Raw genomic sequence first — 20164 nt, forward strand, 5'->3', positions numbered from 1 at the left:
TCGGGTATAGTTCCTTTCGTGACAACGCGTCTTAAGGGGCGTTTCGTCGTAGTTTCACAGTAGCTTTTGTTAGGTTATTATAGATTAGGTTAGGTGATTGCCCCGCAGGGTTAGGCAATTGGCCCTGTAGGGTTAGAGCCCCCGCAGGGGGTAGAAATAGGAAAATGCTACTGAGAAAATACGACGAAACGCCCCTTAAGAGGAATTGTCACGAAAGGTACTATACCCAAATAATCTTACACTTGAATCATTGTATGTCCTTTGCTCCAATCTAATTTCATAATTCATTTCTATGTTCATTTCTGCCCATTCAAAAATATTCATGTATTTAATCCTTAATATATGTCTATTTTTCTTTTGAGTCCTACTCAAATGTTGTACATCAAAGATTTTGACATACCATAATCGATACCAAAAAGTAGTAAATTGAATATGAAATTGGTCCAGAGCAGGTTTTAGGCTATATAAAAGGGAGATAAATTACCTCCTCTTCTAGACTTGGGAAGAAAAAAATTGTCTTTGGAAAAAAATACCAAATCAGTGTATCAAGATACCATAGCATCAGACAAGGACGTCCAAGTTTTCTTATTTTGAGGGGTAAACATGAAAATTAAAAATTTTGAGTGGGTAATCTTTATATAGGACGTCTAGGCTTTTTTATTGGGGGGGGGGGGAGGAGTAAGTAATCACCACTTTACCCCTCCCCCCCTGGACGTCCATGGTATCAGAACCAACTTAAAGGATAATATATTTTGGTGGCTTAAATAACGTTATAACATGTTAGCCAAGCCAGTAATAAGAGCTTTTCTTAAGTGAGCCAAAATTTGAGTTACACCTTCTTTTGATCCCATAGTATTTTAGTGGGCGCTCCTTGAAATAATTCATGTCCAACATTATAACATATGATTATGCATGTCTACGAATAATAAGTATTATTGCTTAAACCAGAGTTTTCTTTTATCAGTTGCAAAGCTTCTCTATAATTAATTTTGTCCGTAAGTCTGTTCTATGTGAAAAATATTATTTACTTGAGTGTTTTTAAGGATAGATTGTGAAATTTTTGTGTACAGATTATCGTATCTGGACAAAGTGTCTCAAAAATCAGTAATGTGACGTCAAAAAAGTGAGGGAGATGAGAGGAGAAGTGGAAAAGAAAACCCGTAAAAAAAAGATGGATAATCCCTCATTTTTTATGACGTCACAAGGCTGATTTTTGAGACACTTTGGAGGATATTTGATTAACTTAACTCTTATCTAGATAAATGTCATCATTTTTTTCATTTGATTGTTGAGGATTTCTACATAAAATCTGATTTAAAATTATTTGGTCGGCTGTTGGACATTCATACTTTGAAGTTACTGAGAATTTTAAAAAAAATATTTTACAAACAGCATTAAAAACAATTTTGTGTGAAAATTTAAAAAAAAATGAGTATCTAATCTTTAACTCTATCTATTTGTCCATTCTATAGATGTTGTCATCCTTGTTCAAATATATTTATCTTTGTATTTAAGGAGATCTTATCAGTACTTATGAATATTGTCAAAGAAAAATATGAAATTGTCTAAATTTTGCTTAGTAGTGCAGCTACTCTATAACCATGGTCTGTTCGTCTGTCTATCTTAGCTGGTAATAAATATGACACATACATAACATGATTAAATAGATAGATATGTATTTTAGCTTAAGCATGCAAAAAATAATGATATTACACATAATTTTATTGCATAGTTTGATACTTGCATAACCTGGGTTGGCCGTTGCAAAAGCTGAAAATGCCAATATATTATCTGATTGTCTGTCTATGGCCCTAGTTATATTAATCCGGAACCACAATAACAAAACACAACAATCCTAATCAACTGTAAACATGGCACAGGAAAAAATACATCGCATATAGTGCATAGGTTTTTACTTTCATAACCTGGGTTGGCCGTTGCAAAAGCTAAAAATGCCAATATATTATCTGATTGTCTGTCTGCGGTCCTGGTTATAGTAATCCGGAACCACAATAACAAAACACAACAATCCTAATCAACTGTGAACATTGCACACGGAAAAATATATTCAAAACAAAAAACATAAGATTTTATCGAAAATAAATTTTTTTTATAGAAAACAAAAATCATTATTTACCCGGGGAAAGAATAGTTATTTATCACATCGTATTGTAGACAGCTTTCTGCGGTTATTAAATTTAAAACTTGTAGGATTAAAACCAGTTTGTTAGCAAATAGGGGCCAAAGGCCCAGGCTAACAAAACTGGTATTATCTTTATGATTTGTATTTTAATATTCGTGGATCAATCTTCTTTAGAACATAAAGTATAGTTTTACTTTATATATTAGTTTAAACAATTAAAACTTTGTAAACAAAAATTTGAAAATGGTTTTGAAACTGAGTAAAATGTCTTAAATATCACATTTCTTTAACATTATTTATGTAAAATATAATTTATACTTTTTTCTCAGAAAGTTTGTCTTCATCCTAAAAAAATCAAAGAGAAAAAAAGTAATGGAAAGGAGACATTAAGAAAAAAAGAATATTGGAATTATATGGAAAAATGATTAAGCTTAAAAACTGTTACCAATCCCACAGAATATTCATGACCCAAAGACTAAAAAAACTAAACTGCATATTCTATTATATTAGGTTTTGTTTAGGCTTGCAAGTACAGAATTATCATTCCCTTTTCCATGTGAGAGATACAGACTTGATGTTTCAATAAAATAGTTATTGCTCAGTGGTTTTTTACAAGCAACCGCCAAAAAAACACCAGGCTTTAAAAATCCAATCATTGCAATTATCTCTTTTTCCCAAGAAGAGTCTCCACTAAATAATGATTAACATATTATCAATCATATAACATAAAGTAGCAAGATTTTTGTCTCATAATTACTGGTCCGAATGAGTTTTACTTTTCAGGAAAGCTTTATTTACGTCTTGGGACTGTTTCATGCAGTTTCTTGACTTTTCTCAGGGCTAAAGGAAGAGCAACTAGTATATATTAAAAGAGTAAGTTGTATGTGTGTTTAGAAGGATCTCGGAAACGGCTTCATTAATAACCTCACAATTAATTCTTATAAATTTAATTAATATCAATTAAGGGGGTAACCATATCAAACTTAGGCACGAGTTCACTTCAGTCTAGGGGAGAAGCCAATAGTATTTTAACTAAAGAAGAAAAATATGTGAAAAAAAAATTATGTTTAAAAACTGAGAATTCGGTGGTCTAACCTTTAACCAAGTATTGGGATAAGATACATAAAACATCTTCCTTTTGGCAAGTTCCACAAACTTTTTAGTATACTGTGTTACAGTTGACTATTAGCTTCAGAGACCCTCATACTGTGCTGTTATATTATATTAATTATGATTATAGAACTGTGATTTTCCATAGTGCTTTATTAGGACACCATACAATAATACAATCAACAACTGACAAAGATTCATTTACAAAAAGGTTGGAAAGATATTTCAGTAATATGGGCTTCTCTCTCTATCTCTCTATCTCACTCTCTCTCTCTCTCTCTCTCTCTCTCTCTCTCTCTCTCTCTCTCTCTCCTCTCTTTCTCCTCTCTCTCTCTCTCTCTCTCTCTCTCTCTCTCTCTCTCTCTCTCTCTCTCTCTCTCTCTCTCTCTCTGTCTCTCTCTCTGTCTCTCTCTGTCTCTCTCTCTCTGTCTCTCTGTCTCTCTCTCTCTCTCTTTGTCTCTGTCTCTTTCTTTCTCTTTCTCTCTCTATCTCTTTCTAATATTTGGTTAGCTCATTTTAAAGATCCCTATTCATAAAACACTTCCTCACTCATTGTTAACGAAAACGTAGATGCCTTTACAAACTAAATTTAATGTAAACCCCTTTATTATGCCAAGCCTTTCTACATAATGGTTAGTCTGTACGTCCATTTGGAAAGGATAAATCTCGTAGAAACTTTAGAGTTATCGAAATCATTCTATCAATGTTAAACAATTCATTTAGATTCCTGCAAAAATACATTTATAACTATTTACAGAAAAATTTTGGTTGATTTAAGATTGTTTCTCATATATTTTAGTAGGGACGCTACTTCATGATTAGCTTTGTTATTCTGTCCTTTATTCAGTCTGTAACGTTAGAGGGTAAATGCGAATTTTTAGTCGTCCAAACGGTCATGTTGTTTTCTATGCTTTTCTTTTTTGTTTGTTAATGTTTGTTGACCAAACCCATTACTACGTTGGTTACAAATTTTTAGGATTTCAGAGAAACATCTTCTTTAAAAAAGTCACTATAATAATCAAAATTAGAGTCATATACTAGTTGTAATTTTATATCTATTGATTTATAATAGTTATTCAATTAATATAATTATCGCATCGTATTGAAAACTGCTTTCCGCGAATATACATTTTTATATTCGCTGAAAACTGGATATCATATAAATTTAGTGGATTGATCGAATGAAGTACCTTTTTCCTCATGGATTAAATAATAGAAATTTTTTTACTATTCAATTTTGATGCAATTTTAAAAATCAACATACTTTTTTACTGTATCCCATTATATAAAGTAGTAAGCGTTTTTTGTCTGTCCCGAAAGATCTCGCTAACCGATGAACCAATATTGTTCTTCTTTACAGTGAAGCTTCTTATAGGTCCTGGGAAGGTTTTAAACTATTTTTGGGGAGGGTGTGTTCACCCCCCTCCTCTCAATTTTTTTTTTACTATTTTGAAACTCAAATTTAAAATGGGATGAGGTCGACTATTCCCACTCCTAAATTAAGTGCCCCTAGAGGCTTCTAGGGGTGTAGCCGCTAGTTTGTAAAAAACTATTATCTATAATTTTATTCAGAATATCTACTCCTGTCCTATTTATTTTGCTCTGGTTTTCAAATTTGGTTTTTCATTTATATGTTAATATCAGAAAAAATTATTGTTTACAGGAAATCTTTTTTTTTCTTCGTCTGGTAAAAAATCAGCTAGAAAAAAAACATCTTCTTTTTATAAACTTTTTATGAAATCAATAGCTAAAATAGCCTGAACTGTTTGCTACCAAAAAGGAGAACCATATCAAATATTTAATAATAAAAGAAACGGATATGTTAATTGGGTTATACTTTTCAAGAAAGGTTATTGCAGAAGAGTTGGAATTAATTATTTCTCGTATCGTATTATAAACGGCTTTCCGCGGATATAGAATCTTTTTAATCTTATGATTGTACATTTCTATATTCGTAGAAAGCTGGATATAATACGATGCTAGACATAGTTTTTTCGTATAGATGAGAACCGGTTCATATCCACCGGATTCGAATGAATACGAGAAAATGTTTTAATCTATTCTACATACTCTTAATATACTACAAGCATGACGACTTGATAATGGAGCTAAATAATAAATACTAACAGGTTTCACTTGTAGAGATGCTTCGCTAATAAAATCCTTTAACCTATAATGAACCCTGCAATGACTATTAGATGGCCTAAGGCGATGTGTTATCATTTTCGCACATGTGATTTTTTTGCATGCGCAAAAAAACACAATACCAAACCATAAAGTACATATAAATCTACAGACCTTTCTTCCCTCATCAAGAAGAAGATATCTGGTAACATAAGAAATTTTGGAAATAAGTTTAGGTTTACAAACAGCTTTCTGCGGATACTCAAATGAAAAGACCATGCGAAATATCTTGTGGGATTTAAAAAGACACTTTCAATCTTGTTAAGACTACACAAATTGCTTTATTGTCATTATAGTCAGGTTTTGGGCCATTTTTGTGGAAATGAGAGCACACTTCCTTGCGCGTGTGATAATAGAAAGACAAAGGTTAATCATGTAATATTTCTATCTCATATCTGTAGGTCATACAAAATTATAAAAAAATGCCTTACAAAAACTACCATAAAGCTTAATAGTTTATTTATTGCATTATACTATAGGTTTCTGCAGATAGTAAAATAAAAAAATGTAAGATTAATTTCATTTTTGTTAGGTCCGGGCTAACAAAACTGGTATTATTACGATGATTTTCATTTTATCATTCGTTGAAAATTATCTATAATACGAAACGATACATGATTGTTCAATTTGGCTAAGAATCTATTCTACTCCAGCGGGTATTACTCGTTTTCAACGCAACTCTGGAAAAGGTTTCATTTTGTGAAAAAGCCCAAATTGTGTTCAAAGTGTGTCAAAAATAATTCACGTGGCGTAATAAAATGAGGAAGATGAGAGGAGAAGTGGGAAAGAAAACCCCTAAAAAAGAGATGAATAATCCCTCATTTTTATAACGTCACATGAATCATTTTTGACACAATTTTAACACAATTTGGGCTTTGTCATTTTTTTTGTAGTACCAACTATTTCTTATTTTGATGAGCTGTAATAGATTCAATAACATTCGGCGACCTTTTTCTACTCTTCCCCCTTTATTTTATGCCCTTTCTTCTCTTCAATCCAATTTTTTTCTGGGATCACAAGAGATAAGACAATGGATGATAAATGCATTTACATCCCTAATATTGAAAAATTTTAAACTTGTAGTATTAACTAACCAATCATAATTTACAAAATTATCTAAAGCTTTTAAAACATATTAAGTACAAGTTTAATTTTTATTCTAGAGTCACTTCCCTCTCTGAATTTTTATGTCAGTTACAAAAATAACACCTCCTTAAAAAAGCAAAGCTTTTCTATAATTAGGGTCGGTCCGTCCGTCCGTCTGGAACGGATAGCTATTTTCTTAAATTTTGTCCTCTCAATTTCACATGGTGATTAGTAGTTAGAAACGATTTGGAAAGCGTAGCAACTCTTTAATAATTACCATAATGTCCATACACTTTTTGACGACAAATTTCAATGTGATATAATAATACGATTGATCTGATTTTTGGAATACTGATTCCTAGGACAACAAAGTACAATGTTATAAGCGAAGTATCTCTATAATCAAGTCCTAAAAATGTAAGTATGTCCTTAAACATTCTCCTGTATTTAGCAGTTTTTCAAAAAATTTACTTATAATTTCTTACAGTTTCAGAACTTTGCTTTTATGGATGTTGTCATCCTTGATTGGAAAATAATCTGCTTTAATTATTATGAATAAAAAACTGCATAAAATACCTTAAAGAAAACACTTTATGTTGATTATTTCAGGTTAGGTTTTGTTAAACAAGGGTTATAGATTCCCCTAAATGATTGGCCACTACAAGGTTTGGGCTCCTCACAAGGGCTAGAGCCGCCTTTTTTAAAAAGAAAAATGAAAAAAAATAAACAATTGAGAAAAAGTTCAATAGAAATTGAAAAATATTAAAAATTCAAATCTTAATATAGATATGTCGATTAAATTACATATTTAAATAAAAGAAATTGGCTGATCCCAATTTAATCTTTAAACAAATTTATAACTAGTTTAAGGAACAGTGATATACGATTTTGTCGAATATTATAATACCTAATTCTTTTTCTCGTATTCATTAGAATCCGGTGGTTAGGAGCGGTTCTCATCCATACGAAAAAACTATGTCTAGCACCGAATTATATTCAGCTTTCTACGAATATGAAAATGTACAATCATATGATTAAAACCAGTTTTTTTAGCCGGTGCCTTCAGCACCACGGGGCTAAAACAATAGTTTTAATCTTATAATTGTACATTCTATATCTGCGGAAAGCCGTTTATAATACGATGCGAGAAATAACTATTCTTTGTTATTATTCTCCTTTACTGACTATAACATTAAAAAAAGTTAAAACACATAAAAAATTACTTCGAAAATTTAAAATGGTTTATATGAATTGAATGCTAGCTTGTGTATAAATAATTTTTAATATGTATTATAGGGATTAAATTTTTCTATATGAATAAATATTCAAAATAAAATTGATTAGAAACCATAGTTTGGAAAAAAAGACCAACAAATTTAGAGACATAAAATTGACATTTTCAACCTGCTTGCCAGGGATCTAAAGGGATAAGACAATAACTGATAAATTTATGTACATTCCCAACCAATCAATCAAAATTCAACAAAGTCCCCAAAGTCAACGAATAAGAAAATGTTTATAAAACTTTGGGGTCTAGTATTATCTGATATTTTATTATTATAAACTTATTTAGTGCAATTTTATTTTTGCACTCTAATTCTAACTTTGCAAATACATACATACGAACAAATCTTTTATTGATAGCTAATGATACTTAGATTGGTGTAAAATTGTATATATTAAGCTTGTAATAAAATACCCATTACCCCCCAAAATAACATGCTACGCCCTTTACAGAGCATTTATTCAAAATGAGTCTCGATTAAAGTGGTGCTATAAAATGTCCAATAACTTAATCAACTTTATTGCCAAATTTTTATTGACAACCAAATGATTGTCCTATCAAATTCAAACTTGACATGAGGATTTCTGTAGCATTTAGGTACTCATTAGCAAATCTATTAGTAATACCAGAAAGTCCGTAAGTCTATTACAAACCTAGCCTCTAGGGGCTTTGCCCCAAGAGGTGATAAAAAATTTGTTTTTGACGAAATACGTAAAAGGACCAAGGAAATCTTCTACAAAAAAAATGGGGGGGGATTTTTGTTTTTTGGGGGGTTAGGGGTGTCCCACCCCCAAGAAAATAGGCTAACACCACCAAAGGACCAGTAGGTATATTCCATGAAGAGTAGAATCCGATCGGTTCATTGGTTACCGAGATCTTAAGGGACGGACGGACGGACAGACAGACAGACGGACGGACAGACAGACAGACGGACAGACAGACAAACGGACAGACAGACATCGTTCTACTTTGTATTATAGATTATAGATATACATCTCTATAATCATAATCAAGTCTGGACTTGTACTTTTAAATACTGAGTTTGCTTTAAAGCTAAGATTTATGATATGATTTGAATTAATCATATTGTGGATAATTTAGGGAAAAACGTAGCCCACCCTATTTGTTAATCCATCATTTAGATTGCTTTATGATTTCATCCTTATCTAATATGACGTTGCTTCTATAAAACAGCTGATTTTAATCTTAAATTAAATAGCTAAAATAACAACCAGGCGTGGAGGCATAGAGGATTAATTATGAGGTGCGTGAAGCGCTAAATCTTTTTTTTTTTAACCGTGTATGCCAAAACAATAATTATAATACGACTGTTAAAATTTTATATTAATTGTATTTGGTATATAGGTTTCTTTTATTCCTATTATATATAGTAGTAAGATTTTTTTTTGTCTGAAGCTTAAGATCTCAATAACTACTGCCTATTAGGTTTTCTAATTTGTTAAAGCTTCAAATAAGTCCTGTGATGGTTTTAGGCTATTTTATTTTCAGATTTAAAGCTTGCTATGGTTTTAAGCTATTTGTACAGCACCTCTCTGCCATTTCTAATACAAAGCCCCTGGATATTAAATGTAGGATAGCTTAATAATGTTGAAATTTATTTTAGAATCTTTAAAAAAAAATTCACATTCTAACAACACTATTTTTTGGGCCTAATAATCAGGACATATCAAAATATAGTTCATGGAAATTCAGTGATTTGTTACGCCGCTTTTTTGATGGTCTATGGGTTCTTTTTAGGTTATTACATTCATTGTGCTTCATTTTTTTTATACATTTTGTATTCATACTAAAAATACTTAAACATGCATTAAAAACTTACTATAAGTGAAAAAAAAATAGATAAATAGACAAAGAAAAAATAGCTGGACTTACAAAAATATAGCTGCATAAAGTATAATTTAAAAAACATTTTTTAAATCAAAGCTTTTTTATAATTAGAACCTTTTTTGCGATGATATTGGCATGTTAGAATTTATCTTTCGATTTCAAACTTTAATTGGGTTAATGATTTGATATTGATTTTGGAGCTTTGCTTTTATGGATGTTGTAATCCTTGTTTCTAGTCAATTAGATAGATAGATACAAGCTAGATATAGCTTGAACAGATAGATAGATATAATAATGTCTTACTTTGCATCTGCTTTCACTGGTTGTTCTTCGTAATACTCGATAACTTCATTTTTAGCCTCACAATACATACTCTTATTATCCTCAAACCTGAGATATTAAATTCAAATAATTTTACACATACCAAACAGAATTAAAATTGATTATTTAAGTATAATTATTTATCGCATCGTATCATAAACAGCTTTCCGCGGATATGAAAATGTACAATTTTACGAGTAAAACCAGTTTTGTTAGCCCAAACAAGCCAAAGGTGCAGGCTAAAAAAGCTAATTTTAATATTAGAATTGTACATTTTTATATTCGTAGAAAACGGGATATAATACGATACTATACTTGATTTTTCAGTATTTTAGGATTGTTTTATAATAAGTTTTAGGAGCGCAGCTACTCTATAAAATATTACTACCTGGATGCTGGAAAAACCAGAGTACTCTGAGTCCTGTATGTTCCATCATTCTCCAGCTTAACCTAAACAAACATATCAAAAACGTTTGGGGGGATTTTAAATTTGTCTTTTTGGTACCTTTTCATTTACAATTTCAGATTATATAAAGTAAAAAGCTATTTCTTTTCTGAAGCGAAGGATCTTGCTAACCTCTGAACCGATATGGTTCTACTTAATTGGGTAGCTTCTCATAGGCCCTGGGAAGGTTTTGAAGTATTTGTGGGAGGTTACCACCACCCTCTTAAGAGAAATCGCAACTAGTAAAAAAATTACCCCATCCAAAAAAAAATTGCATTATCAAATGTATCTCCCTCCTCCTCAATTGCCCCTAGAGGCCTAGAGATGCGTATCATCTAGTATTATATAAAGTATTAAGGTGTTTTTGTGTCTCAAGCTTAAGATTTCATTTTATAACTACATCACCGATTGAGTTCTCCTTTTAAGAAAAGCTTCTCATCGGTCCCGGGGTGGTTTTAGGCTATTTTACTTTTAAAAATCAAGGGATATGTAGAATGGACAATGAACGATAAATTCATCTTCCCACTGTTAAGTTTGGGGGTAAGAATTATTCACAGTTTATTGTTCCATAACTCCCTGATAAAAGGGGGAAGTAGGTTGTGCTAAAATTCCTTAGAGGTGTGAGTTTTAAGGCTTAAAACCAGTAGTAGAACGATAAAATTTATGTTTACTCAAAAATTTTTTTTGAACACAGTAATAGTGTCTGACTGATTATGACGTAACAAAAAAAATTAGCCAATGAGAGGCCACTATAAATTTTACCATTGTTTAATAACGGCCTCTCATTAAAGTTAAAATTCCGTAAAGGTGGAACACAGTAATAGTGTCTGACTGATTATGACGTAACAAAAAAAAAATAGCCAATGAGAGGCCGTTATTGACCAATGGTAAAATTTATAGTGGCCTCTCATTGGCTAATTTTTTTTGTTACGTCATAATCAGTCAGACACTATTACTGTGTTCCACCTTTTCGGAATTTTAACACAACCTACCTCCCCCTTTTTAAATTTGCTTATAGGAAAAAAATAACGAGTAAGGAAAATCTTAAATCTATTTTATGAAATGAAACTTAACGAGCTGAGTAATATAATACACAAAAGTACACACACATTTTCCTTTAAAAATCTATTATTAAAATGTACAGTTTTAAATTCGTGAAAAGCTGTTTATAATACGACGTTAGAAATAACTATTATGATACCTGTCCTGCTGGCTGATGCGGATACAGACTGCTGCCGTTGAACCACGTCAAAACCGCAGCCGGCCGCGCCCCGCGGGATACACAAGTCAGCCGCACTTCATCGTTCGCCTTGTACGCTATTTCGCCGCCCGATATTTTGACGTAATTCGGCCGCAGACTGACGTCAAGTTGGACGCTAGAGGTTAGCGGCGTTTCTACGGCTTCGTTGGTCGCTTTACACTCCATTTTGGCCCCCAAGTCTTTTCGGTCAACCTATAATAATTATTTGTTATAGGAATAAGATATTTTATTGTTGTTCAACTGACGACATAAGCATAATTATAACAAAATATGTGATTTAATGTTTATTTTTAAGATGAAAAATCTATAAAATTTACCTTCAGTGTAATTTTGGTTTGTCCAGTGCCTGTTCTGTCAATATCCTCTGTACTACTACTGGTGCCAGGAATTGGTTGTCCATTCATGTACCAGGTTACCTAATAATATATTAATATTATCAATATTCTCTGTACTAATACTAGTACTAAGTATTGGTTGTCCATTCATGTACCAGGTTACCTAATATTATGGTAATATTATCAACATTCTCTGTACTAATACTAGTACTAGGTATTGGTTGTCTATTCATTTACCAGGTTACCTAATAATATAGTAATATTATCAATATTCTTTGTACTAATACTAGTACTAAGTATTGGTTGTCCATTCATGTACCAGGTTACCTAATATTATGGTAATATTATCAATATTCTCTGTACTAATACTAGTACTAAGTATTGGTTGTCTATTCATTTACCAGGTTACCTAATAAAATAGTAATATTATCAATATTCTCTGTACTAATACTAGTACTAGGTATTGGTTGTCTATTCATTTACCAGGTTACCTAATAATTCAATATTCTCTGTACTAATACTAGTACTAGGTATTGGTTGTCCATTCATGTACCAGGTTACCTAATAATATAGTAATATTATCAATATTCTCTGTATTAATACTAGTACTAGTTATTGGTTGTCCATTCATGTGCCAGGTTACCTAATAATATAGTAATATTATCATTATTCTCTGTACTAATACTAGTACTAGGTATTGGTTGTCCATTCATGTACCAGGTTACCTAATAATATAGTAATATTATCAATATTCTCTGTACTAATACTAGTACTAGGTATTGGTTGTCCATTCATGTACCAGGTTACCTAATAATATAGTAATATTATCAATATTCTCTGTACTAATACTAGTACCAAGTATTGGTTGTCCATTCATGTACCAGGTTACCTAATAATATAGTAATATTATCAATATTTTCTGTACCAGGTATGGGTTGTCCATTCATGTACCAAGTTACCTATTAATATAGTATATCAATTCATGTTAAATCGCATTTTTTTTCTATGAAATTTTTAAGCAACTAACGGCAGAAAAATGGCGGCTCAATCTTAGGGTTGATGTATGATTTACCATCTAAAAAAATAAGCTGCTGTTAACTAATAAAGTTTTATTTAGTAGAATTAAAATTTATCATTTCTTTATGTGTGATAGTTAATATTACAGTAAGCAATAATTGAAAAGTTTTCATTTAGTTCTCTTGGGAGAATGGTGGTACCAACCCCTAAAATGGTTATAAACCTGCCCTGGACCTATGATAGGGTTAACTTTTATAGGGGTTTTCTTTCCCACTTCTCCTCTCATGTCTCCCATTTTTATGACCTCACGTGGCTGATTTTTTAGACACTTTGATCAGCTGCCTTATTTTATAAGTCTATATTGTATAAGTCTAATGTAATTTAGTTGGTGTTATTTGCATACATTTCAGATTAAAACAAGAAAAACCATATGCGAAGGAAACATACAGCTAACCAGAAATTATATTTTATACCAGACATGGAAATCTGGTATAAAATTCAAGTAGATTGTTCTAGATGAAATAAAATCTAGTTGCATTTCTCTTATTGTCACCGGTATAGGCAACCCCCTTTAGTTTAAAAAATGAGTAAATTATATGTAGTACATATCTTATTTCACCCCCCATACCCCTCTCCAATTTTTGGTGAGGTGATAAAACTGCATAATATGTCGACCATATGACATTAGATGACATATTATCGAGATGAAATATAAAGCCAGAAAAAAATCCACGAACAGCTTTGTTCCTTTATCTAAAAAAGCATTTACTACTAGCAAAGCAAGCGCAACTATAAACCATGTATCTTATAAATCTCATCATGGAGAAAGGAATAGAAAAATATTCTAGAATTAAAAAACTACAATATCCAAGTTAAATGTTAAATACTTAGGTTAAATATTTCTTCCAACCCATTTCTCTTACTTACTAATTTTGGTTACATACAAAAACCAGTTTTACTCGATTAACTCAACTTGAAATCAAACTTTTTTATTCTGAGACACTTGCAAACAGAATAGGGGGGGGGGGAGTATATTCACCTTTAAAGCAAAATTAAGAGGTTGGATACCCCTCCCCCCCCCCCTAGGTGTACACCCCATAAAAACATTGACAAGGGTCTACTAAACCCCTCTAATACAGTCAACGGGTTTGTCATACAGTCAACGGGTTTGTCAAGGGGTTTGTCAAGGTTTAGACACTTTGCTATATGTTATCATTTTTTCACTTATTTACATATTCCCTTTTTCTTGTTATATATGGGTATGCAACATAAATTTAAAAGCCATTAAAAGTTTACTAGAAGCCTGACTAAAGAGTAGAGATAAGGGGGCCCTATAATAATACCAGAAAAAGTTGATTAAAATTTACTGTGAAGTTTGTATGGCATTAAATATAACCAAACGTATATTAGTTTACTAAAAGCCTATGGGTTATATTTGGAATCCAAAAAATAATTATAATATTATAATTATAAATACAAGAAAGTGGCTTGAAAAATTCACCATTTTTTTCTCTACATTTATAACGACTTACGAATAGATGGGACTGTATCATTGCTTATCAAAGCAGCATATAAAACCGTTCAGAAAATCCGCTATTTTGTAATGGACCAATTTAATTTAAAAATGGTTAGAAAAAATGCATTCATTAACTATCATGTGCCAAAATGTTAGTAAAAACTTTTTACAATTAAATGTGCATATAAAGCAACACATAAAATGAGCATTTGGTAGCAAATTTTGCAATAGAAGCATGTATGGGAAAGGATTAAAGACTTATATTTAAAGTTGTATTAATTAAAGCAACGTAAGAAGGAAAGTAAAAACCTATAAAATGTTTAAATATATGGCAGATTTTTTTATCAAGCTAACAACTTAGTAACTAGATAACAGCAAATAGACAATGAAATAAAAGTTGTATAATTTTTGTATTACTTCCCATACCTTTCAGCTTATAAAAATAACTTTTTAACTTTTTTTGATTGTTACTTTGTCATTAATTTTCAAACAAAAATGATCTAAACAATTCTTAATTGTGTAATCCTTATACTAAAGTAACAGGATGTTTGTTTGTGTGTCTGTGTGTCTGTACCGAAGGATCTCGCTAACCGCTGAACCGATCGGGTTCTCCTTAACAGGATATATTCTCATATGTCTTGGGAAGGTTTATAACTATTTTGGGGGAGGGTACCACCACCCTCCCAAGAGAAATCACAATAAAATCGAAAAAGAATTGAAATATTCCTGCCGCATAGTGTCGCTAGCATATGTATGTCTCTACGTAGCGTAGTGGCACTGCGTAGAAACATGAATTTAACAGCTGATTGACCATAGACAAATTATTTCTCAAATTAGATATTTAAAATAAAAAAAACATTTAAAATGCCACTAGAGGCCTCTATGGACGTAGCCGCTTGTATTGTATATAGTAGTAAGGTTTATTAGTCTGATGCTTAAGATCTCGGATAATATCAATATTATTTGTGTGTACTTTTTAGTGGAGTTTGTTTACAATTTGCGATAGTTTTAGGCTATTTTCTTCTTTTTTATGATTGTGCTCTATTAAAAAAATGTACCTAATTCGATAAAAGATTAATTTATGCAAAGATAAATTTAAGAAATCTTGAAAAAAAACCACTTATGAGGGAAATGTTTTTAAACGTACAAAAATTATAAATTGGATATTATTAGTTTTAAACACCAATGATCCATCTTGATATGAATAAAAATCGAGGTACAAAGACGTTGTAATTATAAACAAGCCATTAAGTAAAACTCTTTTATACCGTTTTTCAGGTTTTACAAACTCCTGGCCGTAATAATAACCTAATGTGACAAGACAAAGTGTCTCAAAAATCAGCCATGTGACGCCATAAAAATGAGGGATTATCTATCTCTGTTTTAGGGATTTTCTTTTCTACTTCTTCTCATTTTTATGACGTCACATGGCTTATTTTTGATACACTTTTGATCCAGTCACCTAATATACATGTATTATCGATGGATGGACAGTTTAACAAAATTACTTCAAGAGTAGCTTTGCTAAACAAGAAAAAACTTCTGTACATATTGCCTACTTTAGTTACGCATTAAATCAATATCCGAATCAAATTAACCCAGATTTTATGCCAAAAAAAGTTTTAAAAGAATGAAAAGTGCAAACCTTGTGTTTTTACATGTAAGCTAAAATTACATTTTTTTGGTTGTTAAGTAAATAAAACAAGATTTAAAGATTATCTTATATTTGCAAAAAATCCTGCAATTATATCGAGAATGTATATTTCCACCTCTAGGGGCACTTGAGGGGTGGAAGTTTTGATTTTGACAACCTAATTTTTTTATTTTAGAAAGTCCCTCAACAGATCATGACGTCATACGATAAAATAACCAATGAGAGGCCAGCATAAATTTAACAATTGGTCAATTACAGTGTATACTGGCCTCTCATTGGCCATTCTATCGTTGGACGTCATAATCTGTTGAGGGACTTTAATCATCTTCAAAAAGTAATTTTTTAGGGGGTGTCCCTCCCCCCCCCCCCCCAAGAAAAAAGCTTAAAACCATCACAGGACCGGAAGAGTAGAGCTAAAGTATCAGACAGACAGACATCGTTTTACTTAGTATTATAGATACTAATAATACAAAGAATTGCGCGATTTGTTTTTTATTGTTTAAAAGGTTTTTCGATTGTCTGCCTCTTTAGCTATGATGAATGTAATCATCCTTGTTATTTTACAGAAACATAGTCAAAGTTTTACTGGGAGAAAAATTTAGAATTTGTTCGGCCTAATATTGCATATTAATTAGCTTCAGTATGTAAAATTTCTAAATATTATTTAAAAGGGAATCTTTTCTGTGATTAGGGTAAATGTAAAATGTTTCAACTTACTCAAAACTTTTCAACATTTTTCAACGTAGGTCCTTAGCTACAAATAGCACAAAAATGGTACAAAAATAGAGTTAACGATTCTAACGGTATGCATAACATTTTTCTACTATTAACACAAGCCGCGAAATTTGAATTTTAAAAATGTGCACATTTTTTGCATAGCCTTAAATCCATAGATCTTTCAAAAGAAGGTCTTTGTAAAAAAAAAAACGGTTTTAAGGCATAATTTGTTAGAATCATCATTTTTAAATATTTGTTACATAAACGCCCCAGAACAGGTTTTCCAAATGTATAGAGCATTTTGTATAATTGTTTTATTTTCTCTTGAAACACCCTGTATATAAATATCTTAAACTATCTTAAATATTACCTGAGGTATTGGTTTACCCCCGCCACTGCTGCAAATCAGGCTGATCTCGCTTCCCTGATTGAAGGGTCCAACAACACTAAAAAAAATTTTATTTGTAGCAAAATTAGAATCAAACACTAGAGGGGGAAAGGGTTTAAAAAACTGTATCACCTCATCGCACTGTCCTTGTGCCCAGTGAAAATGGAATGTGATTCTGACAAACAATTCTAAAGAAAAATTTACCTACAACTTCCTTCCCCTTTTCCTCCCCTTCTTACCCACCCCTCTTCAGCTACAAGAAAAAACAAAATATACTTCCACCTTACTTTTAAAGGTTTCGTGATTTTTTGTAGACTTGATTGTTAGAATAGCTGCTTGTGCCGTCTTTCAATTGGGTCATTGAAAATCAACAAATAATGGTGTGGTGTGTATTAATATAGCCAAGTAACAGAAAATAGTTTGGTAGCAGACGAATAAGGTAATTGAAAAAGATCTTTTGTCGCGAAGACCTGTTGTAAAATTGTTGCACCAATTGCTTGACAAAATTTAAAAAAAAAATTAATATTGTTACCTGTTTGATAGGATGGACCTAGTCCCGGCTTCCGTAGACAAGGACAGGTTCAGTGACTTGGGCGGAGCTAAGGTGGTCAGCTTCACCAGCTGAACTACAGGACAGTTCTTACTGATATCTAAAATAGTAAAAGGTTTAATGTAAAAAATCAATAGGTGTACACATTTTTCTATTTTAATAGCTTACTTAAAAATATTATACACTTGAATTTATTTCTTCTCTATGCACTTTAATAAAGAAAGAAACAAGGATGAAACTTCAAGTAGTGCCAAATAAGGATTTTAAAGAAACAAATAAGATATTAATAAAATTTAAGCAAAAAAAATAAAATTTCAGATAATTAGGGTAATAGAAGGGTAATAGAGAGAGTAAAAGGGAAGGGTTACAATAAAGGGTAAAAGGGAAGGGTAAAGGGAAGGGTAAAAATATAAGGTGTAAAAGGGAAGGGTAAAAATATAAGGTGTAAAAGGGAAGGGTAACAATAAAGGGAAAAATAAAAGGGTTAAAGAAAAGGTTAAAAAGGAAGGGTAAAAATAAAAGTTAAAAGGAAAAGGGTAAAAAAGGGTAAAAGGGAAAAAAAAGGGTAAAAGGGATGTTATGGATACCGTTATTTAACCCTTTCTCCCTCTATTGTTTTACTCTAATCTAATGGTCTACTAATAGAGAAGTTTTGCCACTAAAAACTAGAAAATATAAGGAAGTTGAAAATGATTAGGGCCATTTGTTGGCAATTTATGAAAGAAAAAACAAATAAAAAGGAGAAAATGAAATTGCAAATATTTTGTGCTTTGCAGTGTGCATTCTCATTCAGGGAGTCAGGGTTGGGTCCATTCTGGATTTTTGTGTTATTTTCATTCTTTATATGTTCAGGGTTCAGATTTAAAAGCTTGAGTATATTTTGTGATTCCAGTTTAGCACAAGGTCATTAAAGCTTATTTTGAGGGGGGTAAAATAAGGGGTTTTATAGGTTTAATTGAATGATTTTTTTTCAATTTGAATGATGTAAAATAAGTGTTTTCAAAGTTTGAGGGGGCTAACACCCCATTACCTCACCCTTAGACGTCTATGATATGACAGGTGTTCTATTTTATAAAAAGTAAAACTTTTCAAATATGAAATAGTTATGTTTAATATATTGTATTTTTACAAAAAAAAAAAGAATGACTTGAACAATTAATACATTAAACTTTTTTAGAAATAACCATTTCTTTTTTTTTAATATCAGAATTCTAAAATTTCAAGGAATTGTTGCACAAGAAGGGGTTTATTGAATACAGCAATTGATTTTTTAGCTGAATTATAAAAAAAGAAACATTGAATAATCAATAAGAAATTTAGTACAATAGGTATTTGGTTTGATTTGAAAGAAAACAATCTTGTATAATTATATGAAAAAAGAACACTTGTTAGAATTTTTTAAATAAAGAGAATAGTAGCTTTTGCAAGATTGTGCAAAGTTGTGAGCAGGGGCGTCCAAGCTTTTTTTTTGGGGGGGGGTAAAAAACTTTAGGGGGGGGGGGTAATTCGTGTTTGGGGGGGGTAAAATGGCGCGCGAAGCGCGCCGAAATTTTTTTTACCCCCCCCAAAATTTTTACCCCGGGGGTAAAATTTGATTGGGGGGGGTAATTACCCCCCCTAAAGTCTGTTGGGGGGGGTAAATACTCCCCCCAAATCTGTTGGGGGGGGGTAATTACCCCCCCCAAACTAATTTACCCCGGGGGTAAAATTTTTTGGGGGGGTAATTTAATTATGTAAAAAAAGCACCTACCTAATCTATTAAGTTAATAAGTACTATCCTATAACATAAAGTAGTAAGTAAGGTTTATTTGACTATAGCTTCAGATTTCATTACTTTTAATACTGAGTTCTCCTTTTTAGGAAAGCTTCACATAGATCCCATGATGGTTCCACACTATTATAGGTCAATCCTTTGAGTCGTTTTAGGCTATTTTTCTCCTCCCTTTCTACCCTTTAGAAAACACGAGATGCTAAGGGCGCCACTACTATTCAAATATATAGTAGTATCTCATTCTTTAGAACATAAAAAATACAATAATTAACTCACTAACCAATGAACCAATATGATTATACTTTAAAGTGAAGCGTCTTATAGGTCCTGGTAAGTTTTATAACTAGTTTTGAGACACCCTGACATCCTCCCAAAAGAAATCGCCTATAGAAATTCTTTTTCATTATTTAATGAAATATTTAATTTAGTTAGGTATCTATTTTATGGAATCTTCAGTGCTTTACAATTACATCATAGATCCCCCCCCCAAAAAAAATTTTCAGTAAATTTTTTCTTAAGATTATTCAATTTGG

General features: G+C 31.6%; 1 protein-coding gene across 1 annotated transcript in view; it reads right to left on the reverse strand.

Annotated features, from left to right (window-relative positions):
- LOC145330336 (nephrin-like) overlaps window positions 1-20164 on the reverse strand; it is an 82604-nt gene that overhangs the window by 32980 nt on the left and 29460 nt on the right. The window contains exons 5-10 of the mRNA XM_080174969.1: window positions 17843-17960; window positions 17293-17368; window positions 12001-12099; window positions 11624-11875; window positions 10366-10427; window positions 9960-10046 (exon numbers count right to left, since the gene is read on the reverse strand). Coding sequence (XP_080031095.1) covers window positions 9960-10046; window positions 10366-10427; window positions 11624-11875; window positions 12001-12099; window positions 17293-17368; window positions 17843-17960 — 694 coding nt within the window. The remainder of the gene's footprint in view (window positions 1-9959; window positions 10047-10365; window positions 10428-11623; window positions 11876-12000; window positions 12100-17292; window positions 17369-17842; window positions 17961-20164) is intronic.

The sequence above is a fragment of the Acartia tonsa genome, chromosome 10 (genome assembly GCF_053477335.1).
Source record: "Acartia tonsa isolate MP-2025a chromosome 10, ASM5347733v1, whole genome shotgun sequence".
Taxonomy (NCBI): Eukaryota; Metazoa; Arthropoda; class Copepoda; order Calanoida; family Acartiidae; genus Acartia; species Acartia tonsa.